The sequence below is a fragment of the Colius striatus genome, chromosome 25, assembly GCF_028858725.1.
Source record: "Colius striatus isolate bColStr4 chromosome 25, bColStr4.1.hap1, whole genome shotgun sequence".
Classification (NCBI taxonomy): domain Eukaryota; kingdom Metazoa; phylum Chordata; class Aves; order Coliiformes; family Coliidae; genus Colius; species Colius striatus.
In genome coordinates this window covers 1598750-1625345 of record NC_084783.1, presented here as the reverse complement: position 1 = coordinate 1625345, position 26596 = coordinate 1598750, and the positions used below count along the sequence as shown (strand labels likewise).

Sequence of the window (26596 nt, the reverse complement as noted above, 5' to 3'; positions counted from 1 at the left end):
CACTATGCTGAGGTCGGTATCATAACCCACCACCACGAGCAGGCTCAGGATGGATGTGCTTTTATTACTCTTCATTCCTCTATCAGGAGAGCAGGAAAACAGATGCAAGGGTAGAACTCTGACTCCTGGAGGTGTTTTGGTTTCCAGCTCTTGGTTTGGCAATGCTCTGGTAGGGAATGACAGTGGGCACGTGTTGGCTGTATGTGTAAAAAGCCAAGCTCAGTGTGACTGTAGGACCCTACTGTATGAACTCCAGGAGGGGCTGCCTGGGATGATCAACCATTGTAAAAGTACAGAAGCCTTTAAGAACACTTGTGTGTCTCTTTCCTCTCTTTTTGCTCCTAGAAAGAGGACGGCAGGACGGCACCTTGGCATTTAGGGGCTGCTGCCACAAACCATCTTCCACCAAGGCAGCAGGGACCCTCCAGCTGGAAGAAGCTTTCGGGGCAGCCAGGGGAATCGAGGAATCTGTGCCATCATGGGGGTATTATGGTTGGCCAGGTTCATGCTGGGATGTACAGCAGTTATGTACGTGGAGCGAGCCCAGGGTCAATATGAAGGGGACTTGCAGACAGGCAGATTTGCAGGCTATGAAGAAAGACAGCCACCAAACAGAGTGAGAAGAAGAGGCCAAGACTCTTTACGAGGGTATGTTTAATGATCTTTTCTGCTTTTGGGTTGTTATAGCATATAGAGATGTGTACAGAATTGCCTTTATTGAGCCCAGGAACAAGTCTGCCCTGCAGACCTACAGTAGGAGGAAAGATTGTGCCATGGGGGATGACCAACCAGGTTCCCATGTGAGCAGGGAGCTATGCAGTGAGCTGTGCTGTGTTGCTGGGAGGATCAAGACTCTGAAGAGCCATCCACCTCCTGCCTGCCTGTGGGAGGGATGCTGTGCATTTAGCTGTGGCTGAGCTTTCCACTGTTGCTAGTGGGGATGATTTCAGCTCAGGTTTTAAGCTTGGAGTTGCCTTCAGCTCTCAGTCAATGCTCTGGGCTCTGTTGGGAGGTTATTGCCATTGATTACTGCTTTTACACAACAATCATTGCTAAATCAGTCCTTGGTCTTGTAGCATAGTTGTGGCTTGTGAGCTCATCTATAGCCTGGTGTGAGAGCTGGACCCATGAGCATTTTCCACCTGAGGAGGGAGACAGGGCTCAGCTAGAAAATCCCGAAGCTTGTGCTGGAGCTCAGCTGTGTTTGCATGCTCTCAAGATGGTTCCTGGCCTGATTCTGTGTTATTTTAAGTCTGCCTGGCTGTAGTACTTGGAAAGTGTTCCTGTGTCAGTGGGCAGAATCAGAGCAGAACGTGATACAGGCGTGGAGCCTGGGCTGTGCCAGAGTCCTCCGGCGCTTGCTGGGGAATGCTGCTTCAATGGGATGCAGGGCTGTGCTTTCAGCCCAGGCAGTCAGATGGGCTGTGTTTGGGCTGGAGCTGGAACACTGAGCCTGGCCATTGAGCTGCCAGGGGCAGGACTGTGGGGCTGGTGGCATCTACTCTGGGAATTCAAATGTGTATGGCCACTCCTTCTTGCTGTGGTGGATATGGAAAGGGGGGACAGCAACTGTCCTGGGGGTTTTGTCATCTCAAAACGAGCTACCAGAAGCAGCTATTAACTCCCTCCCAGGCTAGGAACCCCCCATGTCTCCCTCAGTGTGACCTGTAAGTAGTTTTGCTGTGCTCCTCCCTTTGAGTCCGTCGTCCCTCAGATAACACGTCCCTAATCTTTGACTGGTGGGGATGAAGACTGTTTTCTTGAGAAGGGTGGGATGACAGTCTACCTGATCCAGAGACTCTTGTTCAGCCTGGCTGCCCAGGGCTCTATGTGATTGATTACTGTGGTCATAATGGGGATAGAAGGAATGGGAAGGAGTTGATGTGTACATGGATAACATTACCTCATGCAGCCCTCTGAAGAGAAAGGAAGGGCAGAGCAAGGAAAGGGTGAGTGTTTCTATTCCACTGGTGTTCAGTGGTCTTGTAGCACTCAGTGACTTAGGTGACCAGATCCTGGTTTCAGAAATGATTTACATCTTCAATCATTTTGCCCTTTGGTGTGTCTGAGGGGCCTAAATCTCAAGTGCATTTTAAACATGAAGTCCAAATTCCCAAGTTAGAAATTACTTCAGAAAACCATTTTCTCCTTTCAAGCCTCAGACATGGACAGACACTTAAGTAATACCAAATTACCACTTGTGTAGGTTCTTTAGTGGCCACACAGTGAGTCTGAGGCAGGATCAGAATCAGGCCTGAAGTGTCTGGCTCCCAGAGATGAGGACCACACTGCTGCTTTCATTTGCTCTTCTGCTTTCCTCATGTCCTCTGAAGCAATTGCTGTAGGAAAAGGGGAAAAAAACCCCACTGGGATAAGTGCAAGGTCTGTTTAAGGGAGTCTGTGTGACTATAAGACAACTGAAGGATCATTGTTTCTTGGCCCTTGGGACAGCAGTCGTGTTTCAAGGGAGGGAATCATGGTGGGCAACATAGAGGGAGCTGGCAAACCCCAGAGTGGCTGGAGCTTCTTCCCCCAGCACTTCCCATGCTCTGTGTCAAGTGACCCTGATAGTCTCCTAGGTGTTGTGTCCAAATACCTTTCAGGATTTCCAGCCCATCAGCAACGTCTCTCTTTAAAAACCTCTATTTTACAAGCAGAGAAAACCACTCGAGATGAGAAATCTGTTGAAGAGTGATGTTTTAAATAATGTTCTACTGGGCTTAGAAAGCAGCTACAGATGTCACCAGCCACAATGCTGTAGATGGGTCTGGCAGCCAGTGAAAGCCACCTCCTGCAGAGCCACAGAGCCAGTCATTTTTGCTAGTAGGTTCCCCAGACAGTGCTGGTCCTTTATCCTTCTGCTCTGGCTTGAAACAGTTCTTGAGAGTTGCAGCTGTGGATCAGCATCTTCCCTGACCTGGGTTTGGTTGGGATTCTTTGCTGCTGTGAAGTTTAACTGATTTTTTGGGTATCTGATTCTCCTGAGAAAGTTTAAGTCTTGATTTAAGGTGTGAAGTTTCAGTCTTGATTTAAGGTGTGGCTCACTCAGAGGGTAGCACTGCAGCAGCAGAAGAAATGGATAAGCAGTGAGTTTTCTTGGTGCAGCCTATTTAAGGAAGGTGGAGCTGCCCTTCTAAATTTGGGGTTATTTTACAATGTAGACACACAGGTGCCTTATCTTGATTACTGTGGTTTGTGGAATCATCTATTCTGTAATGCCACACCTCCTAGACACACATCTGAACCTCTAAACACATTTGTCTGTGGTTGTCTGCTTAAATAGTTTATGACACCACCTCAAGTATTTGCTTTGGCATTTGCTCTCAAAGATCCACAACTGTTCTTTTTTTTGGAGAGACAGCCTAAGTTCACTCCAACTTTCATCTGAAACCTCTTTGGTTCTGAAAGGAATGAAAATGAAAGGAAGTTCATTAGAACTGGAATTAAAACACAGCAAAGCTCAGCTGCATCACATGGGCCTGGACTGGCAGCTTCCCTGCTGAGCCACCACCATCCTGAACACTGTGCTTTCTGTGGGAATGTTCAAGGGTTGGTTACTTCTCAATGGAAGGAAACAAACAGGTTTTGAGGCTTTGCTGGGCAGATCTAATGAAGCAGTGGTGCAGAGTCCTAACTTGTGCTTCCTCTTCCCCTTTATGGGAACCTGCTCAGGGCTTCTGGACTGTCTGTAGCCCTGTCTTCTTTGTTCCTTGAAATAACTTGTTTTCCTATCACAGAAGTGTTTTACTTTCACACACTCCACTTGAGACCTTCTGTCCTGCCAGATTTCAAAGCCTCCTACAATGGTGAGATGTTGTTTACAGGTCAGTCTCTCCGTGGCAGACACGTGGGGGTGTTTTTCCCCCAAAATGGATTATGACAGATGTACTTTAGAGGACTCCCAGGACAGCCACCTATCTTGACAAGCTGGATCTGGGTTTTGTTCTACCATTTATTCTTGAATGTGCTTCTTTTTCTCTTGGTTGTGTGGAACTACAGATTCTCCCCATCTCTAAATTGTGTTGGACAAGAAATAGAATCACACCAGAGCTGCCCAGAGAAGTGACCCAGATGTCTTGATAGGGAAAGTTTTACCAGCTCTGGAAAAATTAGATACCCCAACATATTGAGGCCTCTTTCCTTCCTTTTGTCTCAAATATCTTCTACACAGAGCAAAAATAACTCCCTGTGGGGTTCCCAGGAAAAGTCTGGACTAAGCCCAAGTGCTTAGTGGACATTGGCTGTCTTTTGGTGGCAAATTGCTTTGTGTGAAGTCTTGGTCAATTAGTACTAACAGAAATGAGTGGAATCAGTTAAATAACAGAGCTCATAGTGAGAAACTGCTCTCCAATAAGTCCAACGTGAGCAACACAGCTCTGTGGTGACGTCTGGAGCGAACTGGCTGTCCATGAGGACAGTTGTACGTGTCTTGTTGGTTAAGAGAGGCTTCAGCAATGCAGGAGGACAGATTGTGTGTGTTTCTGCTGGAAACATTTATCTGAGGCTCTGATCCCATCCCAGTCTCATTTAATAAAGGGGAAGATATGGAATAAATGCAAAGCATGAAATAGATACAAAATAAACAAGCCTGCTATTCACCAGTGCTTTCACAAATAACAATTAATAATGTGGAGCAATAAATCACAGCCAAAGGCATGATTTAATCTGTCCTTAAACTCATTAGAGTAGAGACAATTTAAAATGACCGTCTCCTGAAAGGAACAGCACTGACAAATCCATTTATGAGGCAGGATTTGAATGGGATTATTAGTTTAATGAACTATTGAACAGTTTCCAAGAGCCAGAATGTGTTTAACAAAGGGGAAAGAAAAGATTAGTCTGCAGCCAGCTGAGCTGTTTGCTGGCAGTGTGAGCTCCTCTAAGTTCATGGCTGCCTGTTTTTTCAAGTAAGAAGAAAGGCTCAGCTATAGCCTGACTTTAAACACAACTAATGATGTCAAGCCCATTAATTATGAAATGGCCACTGCAATCGAGAAGATGGGTGGAGAGAGGATGTTTGGGGAGGCATTTGTCCTACCTCCTCCAATGCTCTGACTTGTACAAAGAGACAGAGGTGACTCAATGGTGGGAAATGGGGAATAGGAGGCATTTCAAAGTTGCTCTCCCATAGATTTTTCACACCTTATTTTTCAGTGTGGTACTGGGGAATGGAGAGCAGAGGCCCAATGCAACTGAAACACCAGCAGAGAAGGAGTTGCTGGGATGTAGGTGAACTCAACACCCTGAGCTGGGCAGCTCAGGTGCAGCAGAGAGGAAAAAGTCACAGGCTGGGGCTGACAATGGGATGATGTTTAGTGTCAAGAGGAGCTTGGCTGTAGCAGAGATGAGTTTTCCCACTTACACAGTTTATTCTGAGGTGAGCACAGACAGCAGATGATTTCCAGCAGCATTTTAATCTGACCCCATCCAGTACAGGACTTACAGAAGGGTTGGGTTTGGGGTGTTCTTGACCAGCAGCAATGGTCATTTTCTCCCCTCTTGCTTTAGGTTTGACAGAAGCATGTGCCTTTAAAGGGACCTGATGCCCAAAGCACAACCAGCCCTGTCAGATATTTCATGACTCAGGCCCCCATTCTGCCACTGCCAAGTTCAAGCATCATGTTGAAAGGAGTAAGCCCTAAGTGGGAGTCAGCAAGTCTTTGCTGCAGTTTTGCCATCTCTGCTGCTCCTGTAGAGCTAGGGGGAGGTGTTGATTTGCTCAGAGTCCCAGAGAAAAGTCCTTTAAATGCAGAGGTTCCACTTTCATTCCTCAAGAAAATGATTTCTTGGCCTCAAAGTTGGGGAAAACTTGCTTGCAAATGAAATGCTGTTTAGAGTGAGAAGAGAGATGCTCAACTGTCCCAGTTCTTCATCCTGTATTTTAGGCAAGCAGACTCTCTCAGTCTGATTGTGTGGGTTGTTTGTGGAGAGAGAGCCAGGGGCTACACCAATTGAAATACTTTCAAAAGCACATTTGGTGTGGAGTGTGTCTCTACATCAGCTGCAACTACAGGCATGTGTAGCCAAATAGTAACAACAGGAGTCAAATGCTTATTCAAAACTGGTGTCTGAAGTTGGCTGTGCTGCTTCTGGCTGCCCAAATGTCATCATAGTTGGACTAGAGGATTGTTGGAGGCCTCTCCTAAGTGAAATATCCTGTTCTATTCCATTCTCAATGCTGGTTTTATTACAAGAGGGTGAAATTCATGTTCATGTGTGCACAGAGGACTCTCCATCTGCAGGGAGGAAGCTTGGAGGCATCTCCACTTGGAAATGATGAGGAAGAACATGGTCAAACTCTATCAAAGCTTTCTTGCCTTCTCCCACCACATCCCTGCCCTAGGCAGGCTGTGGGTCTCTGTTTATAAGCTGAGCTTATAGAGTGATCACACATCACTTCACTCAAGGTGCAACTGGAGGTTCTGTCCCTGGGATCCAGTCACCTCTTCAGCACATTTCATCTGCTTCCAGGCCCACGTACTCCACACATTTGATATTTAATCATAAAGCCAGAGATGAAATACTACAAACAACAGAAGGAACAAAACCAAGGCAGCAGCTGGAAACTTCTGACTTCAGACTTGTTCCTAAACTTCCCTCGTGGCTTGATTCATATTGTGAAATGGTTGACTTTGGATTTCTGGCCTAGGCTGGTTTCTCTTGTTATTGGCAAGAAACACGAAGGAGAGTATTGGCATGGCAAAATATGATCTGGCATGGGAGTGAATAGGTTATATGGGTTTTGTTTGGAAGTCTTAAGAACTGTATTTGAAGTTTTGATTTATTTCAGGGAGGGGGAAGAAGAAGATGGAAGAGCTGGTGGTGCAGCTTTCCAAGTGAAAGTGTGAAGCAGTTCCTGGAAATCAGTTCCATTTTCAGGCTTTTTCAAAGGAAAGTCTTCTCTGTGCTTCCTTGCTGATACATGGGGTTTGAACTGAAATGTGCACAAATAAGGGAAGATTTTTTTTTGTGTCAAGGTCTGAATAAGTGGGGAAGAAAATACTGTTATTGACAAAGAGAAAGGGGTGTGGTAAAGGATTTTATAGACATCCTCTGCTGAAGACATAAATGAATAATGGTAAGCATTATTGGGCTTGAATTTGGCATTAAAAGCAGATGGAATATGGGAGGAATTAAGCACCTCCTTTGCAGGACTGAGTTAACATCCCTACATGAAACTGGAGGTTGCTTGGGTAAGGAGAGCTGCTTCTGCAGGGGTATTGCTCTGCTTCATGGTTTGCAAATCACCAAACATTGCTTGAACACACACACATGCAGTGAACCTTCAGCTGTCACAGCCCTGGGCTCACAACACTGATATAAATCCTTGCAGTCCATTTGAGGGATCTGGTAAGTACAGAATGAGGATGCAAATATGCTCCCCTTTAGGCCAAAAGTCAGCATTGTCTCAAATCTATTCTCATGCCATGACATGATCCCAAATCCCTCTGGGTGAGGAGTTGCATTAGCAAAAACCACTATCACATTTGGCAGTAATTATTGCCCCCTGATGATCTCCACAGAGGCCAAGGGGGACTGATGTATGCAATGATGTACCTCAGTTATTGTGGGAGAGAATCCCTGGGGCCCAGCAAAGAACCAGCCTGAGATCAAACCCAGAAAGAATCTTGAATTACAGGAAAAATTTGCAGCTCAGATGGGAGAGGTGGGATCATTGTCTCTGGAAAAGCCACGTGGGTAAGACTAGGGACTGTAGTGGTGATTCATACACATCAGGCATGAATTTCATGGTAAGAGAAGGGCTGCAGTGGGGGGTAAATCATCTAAAATGAAGCTTCTGTGACTCCTTCCTAAAATAGCTCTTCTGTGGGCAGCAGCCAGCCTTCCTTCTTGCAGAATCAAACCAGAAATCCTCACTGGTCTCTCACATAAGCTCAGTTTCCACCAAGGTGGTAAATTTTCAGTGAAAGGTAACTCTGAATGGTTTGGAGAAATCTAGAGCAGTGTTCAGGCCAATGACCATTCCTAAGGCTGAACAGAAGTGCACTGGGACTTGGCTAAATCTGCTGCCTGCTGGTTTGATGGCTCCATAAATATTTCTAAGCTGAATCTTGAAAAACCCCTGAAAATAAGGTCAGAGGCAGGGAAGATAGTGACTGTAAACGTGCCCAAGGGCTTTCCATTCATGCCATGTAAGCCATCAGAACTGCTGCACCCCACACTGTGTGTTTGCAGAGCAGAAGAATGGTTTAATGCCTCTCAGATACCCAGAGGATACACAAAGAGAACAGACTGGGCAAGCCTAATGGGCTCCTGAGATTAGGAGACTGTTCCCAAGCAGAAAAGGGAGCTGCTCCACTGCTGGCCATGCTGCTCCTTATCTAGCTCAGGATGTCGTTTGCTGCTGCTGTGGGTTTCTTCTGTGATGAATGCATCCCACACATCTTAAGGATGGGGATCATGGGTGGAGTGTCTTATCTGAACTGGATAGTTGAGCTGTGGTGCTTCTCATCCTGAGCTCACTAGGCATTGATCCCCTGTGCTGGTGTGAAAGCTGCTGCTCACCCTTTCATAAAACACTGGGCTCTGGCCCTACTACTAACACTTTGGCAGGGCAGGAGGGTGGTTTTTTTACTGAGTGTTTTGTTTGAAATGCTTGGAGAAAAAGGAATTTGTGCTTGGTCAGTTGCCTGACATCTGGGGCCTGCTAAGAGTGTAAAGCCATATTTTTGTTAACAAAGTCCTAGTTTACAAAAATGAAGCAATATGAGTCTCTGAGAGCACCTACTCTGTAACCTTGGCTTGTTCTCATCAAGAGAGCAGAGAAGACCTGTAAAGGCATCTCTGCCCTTACCAGGAGGCTCAAACTGGTGCAGAGAAGCAATGCAGCCAGACCCCTCTTAGCTCAGGCTCCTTTTGCTGTGAAACAGATGATACCTTGGAAAGCAGTGCTCAGGAGACAGTCCCAGCACTGAGGAGCTGTTTTCACCCATCAGGAGGAAGGTTTTAGATGGTGTTAGGGAGGGACATCAAGAATGTGATCACTAAGGGTAAGGGTCCCCGTGCTCAGGCAGCAGACACCCAGCCTGAACTTTTCCAGGCAAACACAAAGCAAGCCATGAGCTGGGAGAAGCATTTGCTGGCCCACTGAGCACACCCCAAAGCAGACTGATGCCAGGTACACAGCTCAATCACTGCACAGGCTGTGAAGAGCAGGAAATTGGCCCAAAGTAATGAACTGGAGTGAATTCTTCCTGAATTAATATGTTGAATCCCCCTGGGTGAGGCCAGCAAGAGGGAGAACATGTGAGCAGCCAGGGGAGCAATCCCTGTGCAGACCAGAGCAGCTCTGAGAACTACCCCAGCCCTGGCAAGCCACCAATTTCCATTGACTTCTGTCTTCCTCTAATTTAAGGAATGGAAATACCACGTCTGAAGGCCAGTGACAACTGAGGCACACTAATTACTCATGACAGGGGAGACAAATCCTGGTCTGCTGTCTGGAAAGCACACACTTGCATGTAGCCAAGGGTTCATTAGCTCTGGGTCTTGATGGGTGGCAAGAGAAGTTCTCCTTGCAAGACACTGCAGTTATTACACCAATAGACCCTGCAGAACTTTCTGAAGAAGGTTTGGAGAGTTCCTTCTAGTTGGAAATTCATTTTCCTGTGGACAAGGAGCTGTGTGCACACCTGTAGTTGTGGGTGAGCAGGAAGCTCAGAGCAACTTGACTTAGTTTTTGGCTAGAACCTGAGTCTGCAAAGTGTTCTGAGCCAGGACTTGACACACTGTGCTGTCTGCCCTCTCCTACCTTTAACAATGAGTGCAATTCAGCTGGGGTCATGCTAGGCAGCTGGCAATAACTGGCAGGAGTGAGTCCTTTTCAGCTGCTTGCTCAACTGGTAGATGACAATTCAGTGCTCTGGGCTGTGTTTCCCAGGCTGGCAACAGGAACAGGCTGCTGCAGCAACAGCCAGATGCAACTTGTGTTCTGTCTGCACAGGCAGACTGGCACCCTGAGCCTGTGGGCAGTCTTGTGGTGTGGACTGTCTCCCAGCCTCTGACTCCACTGTGGATTTAGGAGAAAGGCTTCTCTTGCTAACAGCCATGGATTTTTACATCACAGGGCCATAGCTCTCCTCTGCTCCAGTGTTTTCTGCTTGGCATCTCCCAGTGCTCAGATGGAGCCACTGCCAACAGGCAGCATTTGATGCCATCAATTGAAATTCATCCTTGTTTTGTCCCTGCTTATCTCTAGAATCCTATTGTTTATTTGAAGTTGACAAAGAAGACACTGTGGCCAGCTTTGGTTTCCATAGGGTCACAGAATGGTTTGGATTGGGAGGGACCTTAAAGCTCATCTTGTTGCAAACCCCTGCCATGGTCCAAGACACCTTCCACTAGCTCAGGTTGCTTTAAGCCCCATCCAACCTACCCTTGAACACTTCCAGGGATGGGGCACCCACAGCCTCTCTCTTCCTTTGAGTTTGCTCTGAGTCCATCTCAGTGGTTTTTGTCATAAATGCAAACACTTCCCAGTTCCTTTTTCCATGGGAAAGCATTCTTCCACTTGGGAAAGGTACACCTGCAGCATACCTGCTGCACATCTGCTGTGTGCCTGCTGCATGTCTGCTGCACATCTGCTCTGTGTCCACACGTGTGCTGCACTTCTGCCCTGGTCCTGCTTTGTGTCTGCTCTGTGCCTCTGCTGAGGTTGCTGGGTGTGCTCTGCACATCTTCAGTGACTGCTGTACACACACTGGGTTTCTGTTACATCTGCTGAGCGTCTTCTGTGTGCCTGCTGCATCTGCTGTGTGTCTGCTTTGTGTCTGCTCTGTGTTTTCTGCACTCACATGCTGGATGTGTGCTTCACCTTTGCTGCATGTCTTCTGAGCATCTCCTGTGCATCTACTGCAATCAAGCTGAAGATGGAAGACACATGTATGCCTGGGGAACTGATTCAGGGTGTTCTGGACTCCACTGCCTTCACCCAGTCAGAGAAAGAATCTGCTGCTGTAAAGCACTACAAGTTCTTGCTAAGGTCCAGACTGGAATCTGATAGATGGTGGTTGTGTGCTCTTTCACTGGTGATTTCAGTTCAAAAAAATGCTTATCTAAATGATGAGGTCCCTCAGCAAACCTTCAAGAGGTTGGAGAGTTGTTGGCCAGGGTCCAGGCAAGGTCTGAACTATTCTCTCTCCTCTACTGCCTTCCTTCATCTGTGTGATGCTGTGTCAGAGCCCAGCATCTCTGCACAGGCTGCATTCTCATGGCTCTGCACCTGACAACGTTATGGGAGTATGAACATTACCTGGGCCTGTGGGTTTCATGTTTTCTGTTGGGAGTTTTGCTTGGGAAGCCTGTTAGTTCCTGTGTGGATGTGTAGCATGTACCATGGTGTAAATGCCATGCTGAGCTACATGCTGGGTTCCTTGGTGTCTTTGGTACACGACATTGATTAAAGCACCCAACAAATAAATGAAGGCAAAGGAAATCTGGGCAGCCTGTTTGGAGAAGTTGGAGCATGGATGAATTTGTTAATGCAGAGTCAGAAAGGACTTTGTCCACCTTATGCATAAACATCATTGCATGGGGGTTCCTTTTGGGTGGGAATGAAACGTGGCTCGTTCAAACTCCCCGAGAGGGAACGGAGTCTGGCAGAGAAATGTCAGACAAGAAGCTTTTCAGCAGCTCTCCTGCAGTGCTGAGCCATGCTGAATTTATCCAGTGGCACTGCTCAGAAACAGAGGGGAAAAAACCATTGCTTTTCATTTTCAGACCCAATGTCTGTGGCTCGAGGTTCCACTCCTACTGCTGCCCTGGCTGGAAAACGCTGCCTGGAGGGAACCAGTGTATTGTCCGTGAGTATCCATTCTCCTCTTAAGGGTACCAAGGGAACTAACTGCTGTGTGGGAAGGAAAGCATATCTCACTAAGGCAGATGGCAGAACATTTCATAGGCCCCTGGGACAGGAGCAGCAATTGCTGGGAGTTCTCACTAAAGCAAGGTGGTTGCAATTGGTCCCATCTAGCACGTGGCCTTTTATCTTCTGCCAAATTGCCACTGTGTTCCTCCTTGCTTGACAGTTTGGGTGCCTGCTTTGGGAGATCAGCCTCAAAGGAAAGCTTATTGGTGACTCCCAGGAGAGTTATTTTAGAGCTGCTTGTTCAGATGAAGTAGTTTAGTTAGTTGCTAGAGCAGCAGCTGGGTGCTGACATTGCAAACATGATATCACCAGACAGGGTCCACAAACAGCAATTTGCACCTTTCTCTGAGTGACCATCCAAGGCAGGATGCTGATGGAGAGAAATCACACCTCTGGTTTGGCAGGTAGTTATCCTATTTGGAGCAGAGCATTCATGGACCCTCAAGTTCTGATATCCATCAATAAACTCCATTAAAGGGCTGCTGGTTTGCATTTCTGTAGGTGAAAGGGAGATGAGGGAGCCTGCCCTTTGCTCCTGTGGGAAGTGAAAGTCAGCTCAGGAGTAAATAGATGAGATTCTCTTTGGAGACAATTGGGGTAATTCTACCTGCATTTGGTCATGTTTCACACTGAAGCTCAGTAAATGGACAGAGTGTTGGAGACATCACCTGGACACAGAGAATAGCAGACAGCACTATTGGATTCTTGTATCTCCCAGTATTTTAGCTTTCTCACTAAATCTTCTGCATTAGAGCACACTTGGAATTGTATGTGAAAACCCTTTTCAAAACTCTCTACAAATAATCAGGGAGGTTTTAAGCTGAGAAGACAATAGGCTCCTCTAGTGGGATCTCCCACATAACACAGGTCATGTTTTCCAGAAGTAATCCCACCTTCAGAGTCACACACTTGGTCATCTTAGAGAGAAACCCCTTGGCTTTCCTAACATAGAGCTGTCTGGGACCTCAAATGTACAAAACTGAGCCCAGAGAGGCAAATATTTTCCTCTCAAAGGAAATGGTGTCTGTTGTGTTGCAAGTCACGAGGCCAATGGATGTGTCCTTGCACACAGTGAGTAAGCAGTGCCAGAGTGTGGCCTCACACTCAGTCAAAAGAGAAGAGCAAGAAAGAGACACCATGTCTCAGGAGTTGAATGCACCTGACTTCACCCCAGGTAATGGTGCAGTACAGCATTCTGCTCCCTCTCCTTTCCTCATGAGAAGAGATGGCAAAATCACAACTCCTCCTCAGCATCCCTTGGGTGGACTGTGCAGAAGGATTGAGTTGGATGCTGGCTGCAGCAAAGGGTTAAGGGGCTCCCAGCCAAAGAGCTGCTCGGTGGCATGTGGGGTTAGTGACATTCAGGGCTGTCTGCTGACTTTTCTCATAACTGTAAAACATGCCATCTGGGCTGGAGGTCCTCAGGGGACTCTGTGGTGTAATTGTATTTATAAAACACACAGAGATGAGATACTTTCATGGGGCTCTAATAAAATCTGTGCTTACACAGGTGGGACAATACTGCCAGCTATGCTCTTGGCTCCCATGGCACAGGAAGGGGAAGGGATTAGCAGGGGTCCCAGGCAAGAAAGGATGGGGATTGATATGAAGGCATCCTGCTGATGCAGCTCTGGCTGACTCAGGCTTAGCCCCTCATTCAGCAGGAGTTGCATCACAGTAACAAGCAGTTTGCTGAGACCATGAGCTGCAAAATGCATCATGGAAACAGAAGTGTTTAGGAAAAGAACAACCTGACTGACTGTGTGCATCAGTTGTCTCTGCTGAGACACACTTTTAGCAGGTAAAAGTAGTGAGATGTGCCTTCCCCATCTGCTGCTGCCAAAAAGGAATGTGGTGGCAGGACCAGCTGTAGTCCTGTGATAAAAGGAAGATGTCTCCATGAACTCCTTGTGAGCAAGTGGCTCCTTCCCTCTGCTGCTCTGCCCAGATTCTTCAGGAGGTGCCCCAGCTTCCTCCCCACACTAATCTTCTTACAAAAGCCCACCTCCCACCCTTTTGGCAGCCTGAAGCACATCTCTGAGCAAGTTCACAGACTGTGACTCTGTGCTGATCACTGTCCTTTTCTTCCCCCAGCAATCTGCAGGAATTCTTGTGGTGATGGATTTTGTTCACGGCCAAACATGTGCACGTGCTCCAATGGGCAACTCTCTCCCAACTGTGGCTCAGCTGGAGGTAAGGGAATGTTGCTGGTGATTCTTCTCCCTCCACAGAGTAGTTATGTGCCCTCTTACAGTTTTCCTAGTCTAAGGCAATCTTAGAAACATTTGGTGTTTTGACAGCCAGATTTTAATCTGGATCAGGCAGGAGTCACAAAACCTTTCACCTTCTGTGGTGCTTTTGCTAAGGGTCCTCACTGCCCATGATACCTGGAGGAAACTGGCCACCTCCTTGCAATTGCTGCCACTTTGGTATGAGGAACCTGGCAGGATGCAGCTCAGAAACCACATCTCACAGCAGCAAACTGTGATACAGCTGCCAAAGAGTCTGTCCATCCCCTGGCTGTTCTTTGAAGTAGAATTAGATCTGTCACTTCTTTTGTTAACCAAATAAATGTTGTGTTTCCAATGGAAAAAAGTTTGTCTTGGGCTGTGGTTTGGGTGTGAGGGAGAGCTGCTCAGCCCTGTCAGCTGAATGCTCTGCCAAGAGGGAGTTCTGCACTGGCAGAGTTGGTGATGCAGAAACTGCATTGCCATGTTTTTCTGCTTTCTTCTCCCATCTCACACCTTCAGAACACAAAATAACCTGAAAAGTTCTGGGAAGAGGAATGGGGGGGATAAGATTGCTGAAAAACAAACCATGGAGGACTCTGCAGGGGAGCTGGGCTGGATGATCTCTATAGATCCCTTCCAACCCTACCAGTCTGTGACTCAGCAGTGTGACAGTTACATATCAGTCTCTGCTGCCAAGTAACAAGTGATAGGACAAAAAGAAACAGCCACCCATTGCATGAGAGGAGGTTGAGGTTGGAGCTGAGGCAGAACTGTTTCCCTGAGAGGGGTGTCAGCCCCTGTGCCAGGCTGCCCAGGGAGCTGGGGCAGTGCCCAGCCCTGGAGGGATCCCAAAGCCCTGGAGCTGAGGTGCTGAGGGCTGTGGGTCAGTGCTGGGCTGGGCAGGGTGAGGTAAAGGCTGGGACTGCAGGAGCTAAATGTCTTTTCCAGCCAAAATAACTCTCCAAAGAGATCTCCAAATGTGGGCAATGATAGTGGGTGAGTGCTTGAACTTGGCCATAGAAGCAGCCCACCCACACGTGACGACACCAGAACACACCAGCCAAAAATAAAAGCTGCAGGCAGAGGAGCAGAGCTGGGGCACAGGGTTGCTTTCAGAAGGATGATTGTGCTGCTGCCCTATGCAAAATGCAGAAATGTATGGGATTTTGTGGAGTCCTTCAAGGTCTCAGCTGGCCACTGCTAGAGACAACCCAGGAGCTGATTTTCCAGTATTGCCTACCTTTAGGCAAGCTATTGTTAATAAAGTGACTTGCAGGCATCTGATTGAAGGCCAGAGAACTAACCCCCTTCCCCAGACCTCAAAACCACATTTCAGGGTGTGACTCAAAGAAGGAAAATCCCAGAATCTGATTCCAAAGTGCCACGTTGTGCTACAGCCCTGCAGTTGTCCCCAGAAAGTGCTCAGCACCAGAGCTGATGCCTGAACTGCTCCTCAGGCTCTTCCCCAGTGCTTTGCTGAGAGAAGGGTGCTGGGGACACACAAGTTTGTGGAGTGAGGGTCCATATGTTAGCAATCACAGAGGAATGCAAGGAATGCTGTGAGCAGTATATACATTTGGGCACAGACCTGGCATTCCCCTGAGCCTGGGGTGGATTTCAGCCTGCACTCGAGGGGAGGGGGGGGGAGTAGGTTCCTCTGCAGGGGCTTCATCAAATCTGGCATTCATTGTGGGGATGTTTGGATCTGCATTTATCATGAATGCTTCAGGGAGGTAAAGCAGACAAATTGTGCATTCCAGCAGCAATAAAAGCCACTCTGCCTCTCTGTCATAACAAAAAGCTTGGTTTCCTGCTCTGGGGGGAGTAAAGAGATTTTAGGAGTAATTTGCAAGTGGCTGTTTGGATAGTAGTAGTCAGTAAGCAGAGGGAAAACCTGCTTGCAGGCTCCACTTCTGATGGCTGGCAGAATAGTTGCAGCCACTAAACTGTAACACTAACCCAATCCAATCAGGGGGAAATGTACCCAGGGCGAGCTGCCATGCTCTTTGTCTTAGGACTTTGGTCTCAGCTACTCTGGAAAAACCTGACAAAGTGTAACAGGCCTTTAAATTCTCTGTTGAAAGATGTTCTTCTGCACCCCAGATCTGCAGGGAGGTCTAACAGTGGTAGCCTCGGAGATAAGTCAGGTGGTGATAGGACCTCAGGGCTTTTGGAATCATGGCAGAAGCAAGAAGTGGGCTCTGCTCTGTGCAGGTCCAGGAGCAGCCTTTGCCAATGAGTTGGAGAGTTTCTGACTGAACATCTTGTGTCCAGACCCTGAACTCCTGAGATTTTTGCAGCTTCACTATACTTTACCCATTGAATGCAAAGCTCAGGATGCTGTGTAGGGAAAAGCTCTTGAGGATGAACAGCTCTGACAGACAGACACTTCCTAGCTACCTCTGTCTCTGGGCAGCCCTCCCAGCTTTGCTGTATGGAATTGCTTTCCCAGAGCTGATGAATTGCAGTGAGGGGTGTAGGGGTAAGCATGTGCTGGAAGCAGTGCCTTTTCCCAGAGAGACTGGTCTCATGTCTGACAATCTGGGCAATGCTTTGAAGCCTCAAGCTTAGTTTCTTTAACGATGAAGCTTTCATCTAAACTTGGCCTGATCTCTGGCCATAGAGCCATAGGAAGAGCAGGAGACATGGAGGCTAATTCAAACCACACTGGCACTTCATGGATTAAATGTACAGCACGTGTGCTGAGCAGTTTGAATGCAAAGCTCTGAGGCTTCTCATCCCAGCCCTCCTTCCTTTCAGCCTTCCTATGAACAAGGTGTCAACCATATCATTATCTCTGTTGGACGTTTCTGAGTCCTACTGCCTTTTGGACAGACATTTCACTTGCCCTGCCCCAGCTCTTCCCTGCTTGGAACTGATGTTTCATGCACAGAGAAGACACAAGCCACAGCTGAGCATCCACTCAGCCACCCTCCAGCTCCACCTTCTTCAAGCTGCCAAGTCACAGCCTTCCCTATCCCTGGCAGACATGAACTGTGGTGTACATGCTGAAAACCAGTTTTCCCAGAGCTTGCCATAACCTCAGGCCGTTGCAATCAGAGTTGTGACATCTTACAAAGGAAGAATGCATTGTTCCACTTTTGGTAAAGAATGGAAGCTCTTTGACCTGTGTTTATAACTCAATGTTTAGCAGTAAACCTTCTCTTTCAGGCTCTTGTCCTCTCATAGCACATTGCTTAAGCATTGATTATTGGTGAAAGAGTTAAAGCCAATACTGGGCTTTGTGTTTGCATCAGTATAAAGCTGCTTCTTGTTATTATTTATTGCTATTGTTCTCCTTCAGTCACATTCAGTGGGTCATAATCTAGTGTGAAAGCTGAACTCTGACATAGAAAGGAGAGATAATACTTGCTTTTATATCCAGAGGTCTTTAAAAAAGCCCTCTCCTATTAAATAGATCTCACCAATGAGGCCAGATAGCAGTTGTGAAAGGAAGAGAATATCTATAGTTTCCTTTGGTTTTCCTCCACCAAAGACATTCTGTCCCCTCAGGCACCTCCTGAGTCTTTCAGTGTGAAGGCATTTTAAAGATTAGACAGCCTGGAGAGTGAAGAGCCTGTATTGAAAATGGAGCAAGAATCTAAAAGACCAACAAAAAAGGGGCATGAAAATATTGGAAAAGTGTAGCATCCTAAAAGAAAGGATCATTCAGAATGAGGGAGTTGTCAAAGAAAGGGAGATATGAGGAAATACAGCCTTAGCTGCAGTCACAGGAGCCCTGGCAGAATGTCCTGTAGAAAGCTGTTTAATTGAGGTAGATTCCTTGATGAAGGAAAATGATGTCTTTGGTTTCTGTGGAGTGGTTTATATTAGCATCATAGAATGGTGGGGGTTGGAAGGCACCTTGAGAGATCATCTAGTCCAACCCCCCTGCAGGAGGAGGATCACCTAGATCAGGTCTCATAGGAACATGTCCTCTGAAACTGTTTGCTGTGAGAGAACAGTGATACCTTGCCCTGTGTGAGATGGGCTTGGAGAGTTCCATCCCTTAAATTGCTCCTACTTTCACACTGCCCATAGTGGTCATGGCTTTCCCCCACCTGAACTGTTCAGTACTACCAGGTACAGGAACAAGAACAGACTATGGAAACTACCTTTGTAAGCAACTCTGGGGTGATTATACCTCAGTAAAAGTGCAAGCCCTTAACCACACTGTTGGGGTCACATCCCACCATAAGAGGTCATCAGTCTCTCCATCGAACTTGAATGGACTCCTGGATTCTGCACTGACACAAGGAAGTTTGGAGCAGAAGGGAGGGAGGTGATCACCTCCTGTCACAGACAACTTGTTGCATCATCATCTTATATTTCCCTGCTCTTCTCCACAGTCCAAACCTGCAATGTGAGATGCATGAATGGTGGGAGCTGCAATGAGGAGTCCTGCCTCTGCCAGAAGGGCTTCACTGGAACCTACTGTGGGCAGCGTAAGTACCTGCAGTGCCTGCTGCATGCACAGCAGCCTCATGACTGGGGAGGTGGCCTGGCACACACCCAAGTGCTCCTGGGTGCCATCACTGTATTCTCCTCTCCTTTGGAATCTCAGCTCACTCTCCTTAGGGAGTAAAGATATATCTCTGTAGAAAGGTTTAGATATATTTTCCTCATAAGTAAATACATGTGTAGAAAGTGTCTGCATCAGCTGTCGCTTCCCTGTGGAGTTCTAGAGAAGCAACATGTTCTCTGGGGATGGGCTTTTCACAGGAAACCTTCACTTTAGCTCCAATGAAGTCTTCTTTCAATCAGCAGGAGGAAAACAAAAAGAAATCCAAGCAAACCAACATCTTTTGGCCAGAAATTCTTCCTGGTTACATTTGAGGGGGTTACATTTGAGTTCTGTTTATTTGGCAACGTTGACTTTCTATAGAGAAACCTCAACAGAGTCATTGAAAGGATTGTTTCAGTGCTTTATGACTTGGTTTTCTGTTTTGTCCAAGCACCTATGGCTTTGATAGGGAGATATTTGACTCCCCCCCTAGTTTCCCATGAAAGATATTTGGCAATGTAATGCACACTTTGGAACTAACTAAACTGACAACTTAGATGCCATCTTCACTAAGTGTCTAGTGAGCAGGCATGTGCCAAGGGTTGTGAAACAATCTCTGACCAAATGGGACCTTCCAGGCAGATTTCAGACCCCTGTAATCACCACAGTTCTCAGTGAAGTCTGTGAGTCTGAGGCAAAACACCTTATTTCCCTCTGACTTCTGCTCAGCTCTGGCTGATTGGTTTGTGCAGAAACTTTCCAAAGAAAGTTCAACTGAAGGCAGACACCAGATGGAAAATTTCATCTGAACAGCTAAAGCTTGGGAAAATTGTAAGGAACAGCAATCCAGGGCTTACAATGGAACGTGCTAGGCAACCTTAATTATGTGCTGCTACCAGCTCCACCTATAATATCCTCAGTAGAGTTTTCATAGTTGTTCAGATATTGGCAAGACATCACTGACAGGGTGGGGAACAATGGAGAGTCCCACTGGCAATGTCCCAGCAGAGCAGATTTCAGCTTCTTTGGCTCTTAGAGGGATGTAGCCTTAGAAGGCTATGAAATGCAGCAGTACCTGGCCTCTCTGCAGCTCAGGGCTTGGCTCTAGACCAGTGAGGGCCATGCTGAGGTATCATACAAGGCTGCTATGGACCTCACCTTTCCTGAGACTGTGTTCTTTTAGTCTTCAATGCAGTGCTGTTGTCTGGCAAGTGAGTAGCTCAGAGAGCACAGCTCTACATAGGAGCTTTAGGAAGTGTCCTAACTGCTTCTCTCATTAGTTGTTGCGCTTAGCCTCAGGATCTGAGCAGCAGTTTACTGCTTAGACTTTAGTCCTAGACTATTGACTGCAGATTTTAAACTAAGGGTAGCACAGCTTTATGAATACTTGTGTGCTAAGCAGACTGACTCTTCTTTGACTGCTCCCTTCACATTCCACTCTTGTCATACATTAAACATTTGCCTTCTTGCAGTTTCTCGTTCGTATCCATTCATCTTGGCCTTGACATTTAAATCCCAGTGTTGACCTGACTGAACTGAGATTCCAGAGAGCAGGAAATCCTCTCAAGTGAAATAAGAGTTTATAGCCTCTTTATAAATGGGTTCATTCATAAACAGGGAGCAATTTTCCAGGAGGAAAAAGAAGAAATCAAATCATACTTTCCTCTGTACGTTCACTGTGTTTGGAGGAGGCTCCCAAGGGGTGAACAACACAAAGGAGGTGATATTCTGAGGCCTGCCAGCACCACACATCTCCCACTGTGGTTTCACCAAGAGCAGAAATCACGGGTTTCTCTTTCTGTTCCACAACAGCTGTCTGTGAGAATGGCTGTCAGAACGGAGGCCGCTGCATCGGGCCAAACCGCTGTGCTTGTGTCTATGGATTCACTGGGCCCCAGTGTGAGAGAGGTAAGGAGCACGTTTTCACTTCCATCACTGAGAGACAGTAGCATCAGGAGCTTTATGTTTAAGGATATGTGTTAATGGCACTGAATGTCATGTGAGTTTCTGCTCAGTTCCTCTCCCTGATGATCCAGCCTGTAATGAGCACCTCATGCAGCCAAACACCCGTCCTACATCACTCCCCTCTCTCTCCAGGGATGGGTAGAAGACAGGAGGGAGTCAGAAGAGGCTCATGGGTGGAGATGGTGTCAGTTTAAGGAGCAGCTTAATACCATGTACCATCAACAATGAAAATGAGTTCTCCTCACCAGTGTGAACAGCCAATAATTCTCCAATGTGCCTGGGCCTGACACCTCAGCCATGGCCACAGCCTTTGCAAAACCAGTTGTATGGTTTAGCACTATATTTACTTCTAAAACCTTGAAAATTGTGACCAGAGCTTCAGGTTTTCCACCAGAGAGCCTTATTTTTGCTAAAAATGTTGCAAAGGGAAGCACAAGCCAGCTCTGGTTTGTTGTAAATCTCACGTGGTTCAATGCCAGCTGCTCATCCAGGATGAATCCAGCCAGCTCCTGGGAAGAAGCACAGTTCTCACCAGCTAAGAATATGGCCCTTAGTGACATGTGGCTTTGCTGCATTTCACCCAGTGTTTGCTGAGTGCCTAGATCAGATTTACGTTGGGGCAGTGTGGGTATGGCTGAGGTTTTGGCTGAGACATGAAATTTCTCCCTTTCCTCTTGGACATCTCACAGTGCTGCTCTGATATGATTTTTGGCAAGGGTCAGAGTGCCACAGAGCAGAAATGAAACTGAAACACGAGGCCAATGTGCAAACTCCCAGGATTAAGATCAAAGCACCCTGGAAATGTTCTGTTTTTCTAGCTTCTCACTTTCCTGAGATTGGGCTAATTCTGTTTAACTCCATGTCCAAGGGTTGGATTGTACTTGCCTTTAATGTTTTGGGGTTTTTTCCAAGTTGGGGATTCTTGGCAATGTGATTTAGTGGGTGAGATAGGAATAACAGTTGGTTTCTGGTAGCCCAGCCATCAGTCAGCTCTGCTTGAACAGTGGCCAGCAGAAATACACAGGACTTGACACAATCATGCAATGTTCCCTGGGCTGCAAAAGCATCTACTGAACCTCATGGTGCAAGTGCTCCATAAAAGGCCACTGCTGTGGTTTGAGGCTCACATTTATTAGATGCAGAGAGGGAGAGCTCTTTAAAAGCCTCCACACACATTTAGTCAAGTAACCTTTGATTGTTCCAGTCTCTGCCTTTGTGCTCTCCCTGCAAACACAGGTATCAGTTGAGCACTTCAGCTCTTTCAGCCTTCTCTCTGTATTTTTCTACCACCCATACACATGCACAGATGGGTTTGCATTGCTTTAGGTAGGGAAAGGTGCTGTGATAACAGCCTTTCTCTTTTTGAAGGCTGTTCCTTGCAAGCTTCCTTGCCCTAAACCCCTAAACCCAAGCTCCAGAACTGCAGCTGTAGAGCTGCTTGCTTTTTTACCTCATTCACAGGGATCTGAAGCATTGAGGTTCTTAAATGGATATGGATTTGAAAAGAGAGCTAGAAAATACTTAGAGAAACTTCTGGATACAGCAATGCCAGGAGGGGCTGAAAAATGGTGTGTGTGGTAGTGGAGGGGGCAGGGGACAGTGGAAGAAGCAGGGCAAGAAGGGTCTGAGCAGGGGCAGACTTTGGAGACATCTTGTAATGTATAAAATTCTTTAAATAAAGAGAGCATTTTTACAAAGCCTTTAGAGATTTGGTTTAGTCCAGACTTGTACTAAGAGACAAAACAAGCTCTCCAGCTGTGTATACACAGGTCTTCCCTGCCAAGACAAACAGAGGGTTTGCTTTGCTAAGAGATGTTAAAAGTTACACTTCTCAAAGAGGCTCCTGGCTGGGCAGTCTCTGAGTTTGCAGCCCAGGTGAGGTGGTTGGGAATTGACCTACTGAGAATAATTAGTGTGACAGCAGAGAATTTAACCCTTCCAAGGAGGAAATGAATCTCTGCTCCATCACTAGGCCAGTTCAGATGCAGTCCCTGAGCACCAGGCTGACTGCAGACACGACCACTGTTGAGTTTCTGTTCAGTTTCTCCATGTAAAGCAGCTGTGGTATTTGACATCTTTACAAGCATCCTTGGGAGTCTCCAGGAGACTCAAGTAGCAGGCTTGGAAGCAACATGGATCATCTATAGCTCCTTAGTTCAGTTCTATAGCTCTTGGTTTGAGCTCTCTGTCTCCTTCCTAAAGAGTTTTCTGAAGAAAGATGAATTCAAAGCAGAGCCTGAAACCCACTGGATTCGGGTGTAGGAAGCACAGGTTCCAGCCCAAGGCTGTGATGATGCTCTCTCAGCCCAGCCTCCACACATGGGGGAGTCCTCTGGCCATTCCTGCCTGCATCTCTGTGGGCAGAGAGCATCCACCAGTGCCAGGTCCTGTCTAGTAAGACATCATTCACCTTCCTCTTTCCTCTTCAGAGCAGCTGCTGGGACGTTTCTTACAGGTGAGCCATTCCTAACTGCTGTATGCAGCACACTCTGAGAAGGACTCTTCTTCAGGGGAGGTTTCCAAACCCACCTGGACACACCTGGGAAGCTGCTTTAGCAGGGGCTGGGGCTGGAGCAGCTCTGCAGGGCCCTTCCAACCCCCTCCATTCTCTGCTTTTGTAAGACTGCTCTTTCTAGTGTGGCCATAAGCTGCTCCTTTGCTCTCTAGGTGTGTGCTTTCCTACAGGCTTTGGGGTATCAGTTTAAACTGGCAAGCACTGAAAAATGTGCCCATCTGTGTTATCATTAATATTAAAGAACATTAAAGAAGCCATTCAAACCCCATCCATCTATCCCAGCACAGATTTATTTAGGGTTTTACTTTGACTTTCTTCTGATAACTGTAAAAAGAAAGACTTTCCTTTTCAACCTGCAATGGATTAAGCTCCTGAATGCCAAGCAGCAGCTTCTGCTGTCACACACCCCACAAGCTGCGTGTTCAATGGCTTAGGCCTCCAGAAAGAGGCTGCTTTGTAATAGAAGGAATCTACCTACCTTCACACTTCATTCAGGAAATACTCCACTTCAGAGGTAAATACCTTAAGAGTTAGGTACTCAAAGAATCTCAGCATCATTTCCTTTCTCTGCTTTGACATCTTCAGGGCTGAAGACCTGGGTGAATATATTGTATAACCCCAGTAGCCTCTGGTAACACAAACTCAACATTACATCAGTGCTGGAGGAAAAGCTGCAGTGCAGAAGAAAATGAATCTGTGGGGAGGTTTAAATAGTTTTACAGGGAAAAGGAAACATTTTGATGTCATGTCTCTGATTTCAGCCTCCTTCAAGTAGGAAAAAAATGGTTGTAACAAGTCCCATCGTTTGGCTCAGGTGAAGGTGTGTGAGCAGCTCCCTGTTCCAAGGATGACGTTTAGTTTGGGGGGTTGTTTTCCATCTGAACGCTGAAAAGCTTCACTGTGGATGTCAGTTGCTACCTCTCATGAAAGAAAGTCTTCTTTTACTCTGTAAGGAAAGATTTTCAGAGTAATGGTCTTGATCTTGGTGTGGACTGCCTGTGGTTCCTCTGGTTTGCCTGGTTCAGAAGGCCCTTGCTGTGGCTGCATGTCCTCCCCTCTTAATGCTCCAAGGTTCCTGAAAGTTTAACCAACAAACTCATGGGGTGGTCTTCAGTGCAAACAATTCTGGGCTGAGCTGAAAGCCAGCTGTGCTCTTGAAGCCTTGCAGAATTGTTCCCAAGTCCTGTGTTCCGTGAAGAGCCTTGGAAGGGATTGTGTCTGTGTCAAGATAGCAGCAAACTTACAACTGGCATCCAGCGTCTGAGTTCTGGCTCTTCAATAGCCAGTACAAGAAAACAAAGCCCTGTCACTGAGTGCAGTGTCTCAAACATGTGAACAAATGCAAAGATTAGAGCAACAGTTGGTCATAGTCACACAGACTGCAGTGAAAAGTGTCTGCTGTTCTTCCACAGCCATCACTGCAGGACTCTCCTCTTTCCAAAACCATAACCAGGACTGGGTTGAATTCAAGTGAAAATGCTCCCAAACAGCATCTTCTCACCAACAGAATTCATTAATTTCTTGGCTTTCAGTTCTCTGGGGAAGGAAAAAGGCAAGAGAAAGCATTGCCTGTGGTGGCTGCTTTCTTCTGTGCCCACTCCAAACCATCTGAGTGCTGCCAGTGTAGCCCACAGCTGAGTTTGCTGAACACCCTCCTTGCCATCAATCCCAGATTAAGCTTGAAATTACTTCACCCAAGAGTCTGTTGAAGGGATGCTATTGGCAGTGGTGAAGATGATGGGTTTTTTTTCCCCTAGATGAGCTTTTTAATAAAAGACTGTGTTTACAGAGAGGTTTCTCATCCTCGTTAGAAAGCAGGCGTGTGCCTGATTTTCTCCTGGTGCTCTGCTAATCCAGATGTTAAGACATAAAACAGAACTCATAGCTGAGATATGTGATGGAGTTCCTTCTCATCAGCCTGCCTCCAAGGGTGAGCCATAAGCTCCCATTTCTTTATGTTGCAGTAGAGAAACCATTTGGATATTGAGCTGTAGTCCCAAGGGCTCTGACATCTACAGCTGGAATTTGCCAGCATCGATGCAGAAAGGCCTGGCAGAAACCTCCCCATGAATGGAATTCAACTCTGTAGTCACTTGGAGGTTGCCCTTTTCCTTCTGCACACAGGTTTACTTATTAAAGTGATTACAGTTCTGTGCAACCACATTTCCCTGTGATCTCTGCAGAAAGCAAGTCCTGCTCTTCTGGGAGTACTGGTGGGATGTAGACACATCCTGCACATGTAATTTTCCTGCATGCCCGTGGGCTTTATGGTACAGTCCTTAATGAGACAATCACATACTGCTTTTCCCCTGCCAGAGGGTGGGCAGCACTCCCAAAGCACAGCTACTTAACACCAAGCAGCAAACAAAGGTATTCAGCATCTGGCTCAGAGGCCAGTCCCCTGTGCACAATGGGAACCAGGCTCTGGAATCAGAACTGATTTCCTCCAGAGACCTTCATGGAAACAGCATTTCCAAGGTTTATTTTTAAATGTGACAGAAATGTTTGGACTGGAATTTTCCAAAGCTGCTTGTCCTGGTTACAAACCCACTTCAGCCTGAAGAGGTGAAGTTTGGCAAAAGTACAGGTGCTAGCAAAGAGGGTCTTTGTGGAGAGATGCAGAGTCAACCTTGTCCAAAAGCATTTGCATTGCCACTGAGAAACACAGGAGCATTGAGTCAGCTGTAGCCAAGTGAGCTGAGGAGGCTGGACCCTCATGGGTTGGGAGGTTCTTGTCTGCAGCTGGCACCTCTGGGTGAGACAGAGAGGTGACTGCCTTATCTCCTGACCCTTCCTCACTCTTGGATGCAATGACACGTGTTGATCCCAGTGGGAGAAAAGCAGCATGAAGGTAAATGCCTGTTTTCACATTTCACCCCAATCTGGAGGCTCTCTCTGCAAGGGCTGTGAGCTGCCACCTGATTCAGTGCAATGAAATGTCACCTCACAGGCTCAGTGGAGCACGTGGGGAGGTAGATGCATGAACAGCTGCAGTTCCCATCACTGGTATCAACCCCAGGCTGTGCATCACCTCTGTTCCCTGCAAGCCCATGAAGATGGAGGAGGAGGAATGCAGGCTGGCAGGAGAGGCATTGCTTGGTCCACATCTACTCAAGATCCTTGGGCAATTCTTTGACTGGGCACTTGGCTCATGGTGGCACAGCAGCTCCAGCCCTGTCCAATCAAGCAGAGTCCACATAACCTGTTTGTGGCAGGGTCTTGGATTGTTTCCCATTGCATGCAAGGACAAAGCCTGCTAGAGTGGAGATGCAAAGGAGAGTGCAATGTTTCCATTTCCATTAACTCAGCCTGAGAAGAATCACCACACCAACTGACCAAGCAGTGACACAACAGCCCAGGGGGTTGTGATCTCATGGTCTGTGTGTGTGTGTGTGCTTTGTGCCTCGGATGCTGATGCAGTGGAGAGCCCTTGGAGGAGGGCTGTGCATGGAGCTCTATCTCAGGTTTCATCAGGCTAAGGCTTTCACAGGAAA

General features: G+C 47.0%; 1 protein-coding gene across 1 annotated transcript in view; it reads left to right on the top strand.

Moving 5' to 3' along the window:
• The first annotated feature begins 478 nt into the window (after positions 1–478).
• Positions 479–26596, top strand: part of LOC104559128 (fibrillin-2-like) — an 88004-nt gene continuing 61886 nt past the window's right edge. The window contains exons 1-5 of the mRNA XM_062014843.1: positions 479–648; positions 11740–11822; positions 13982–14080; positions 18468–18563; positions 20435–20530. Of these exons, the coding sequence (XP_061870827.1) occupies positions 479–648; positions 11740–11822; positions 13982–14080; positions 18468–18563; positions 20435–20530 (544 nt within the window). The remainder of the gene's footprint in view (positions 649–11739; positions 11823–13981; positions 14081–18467; positions 18564–20434; positions 20531–26596) is intronic.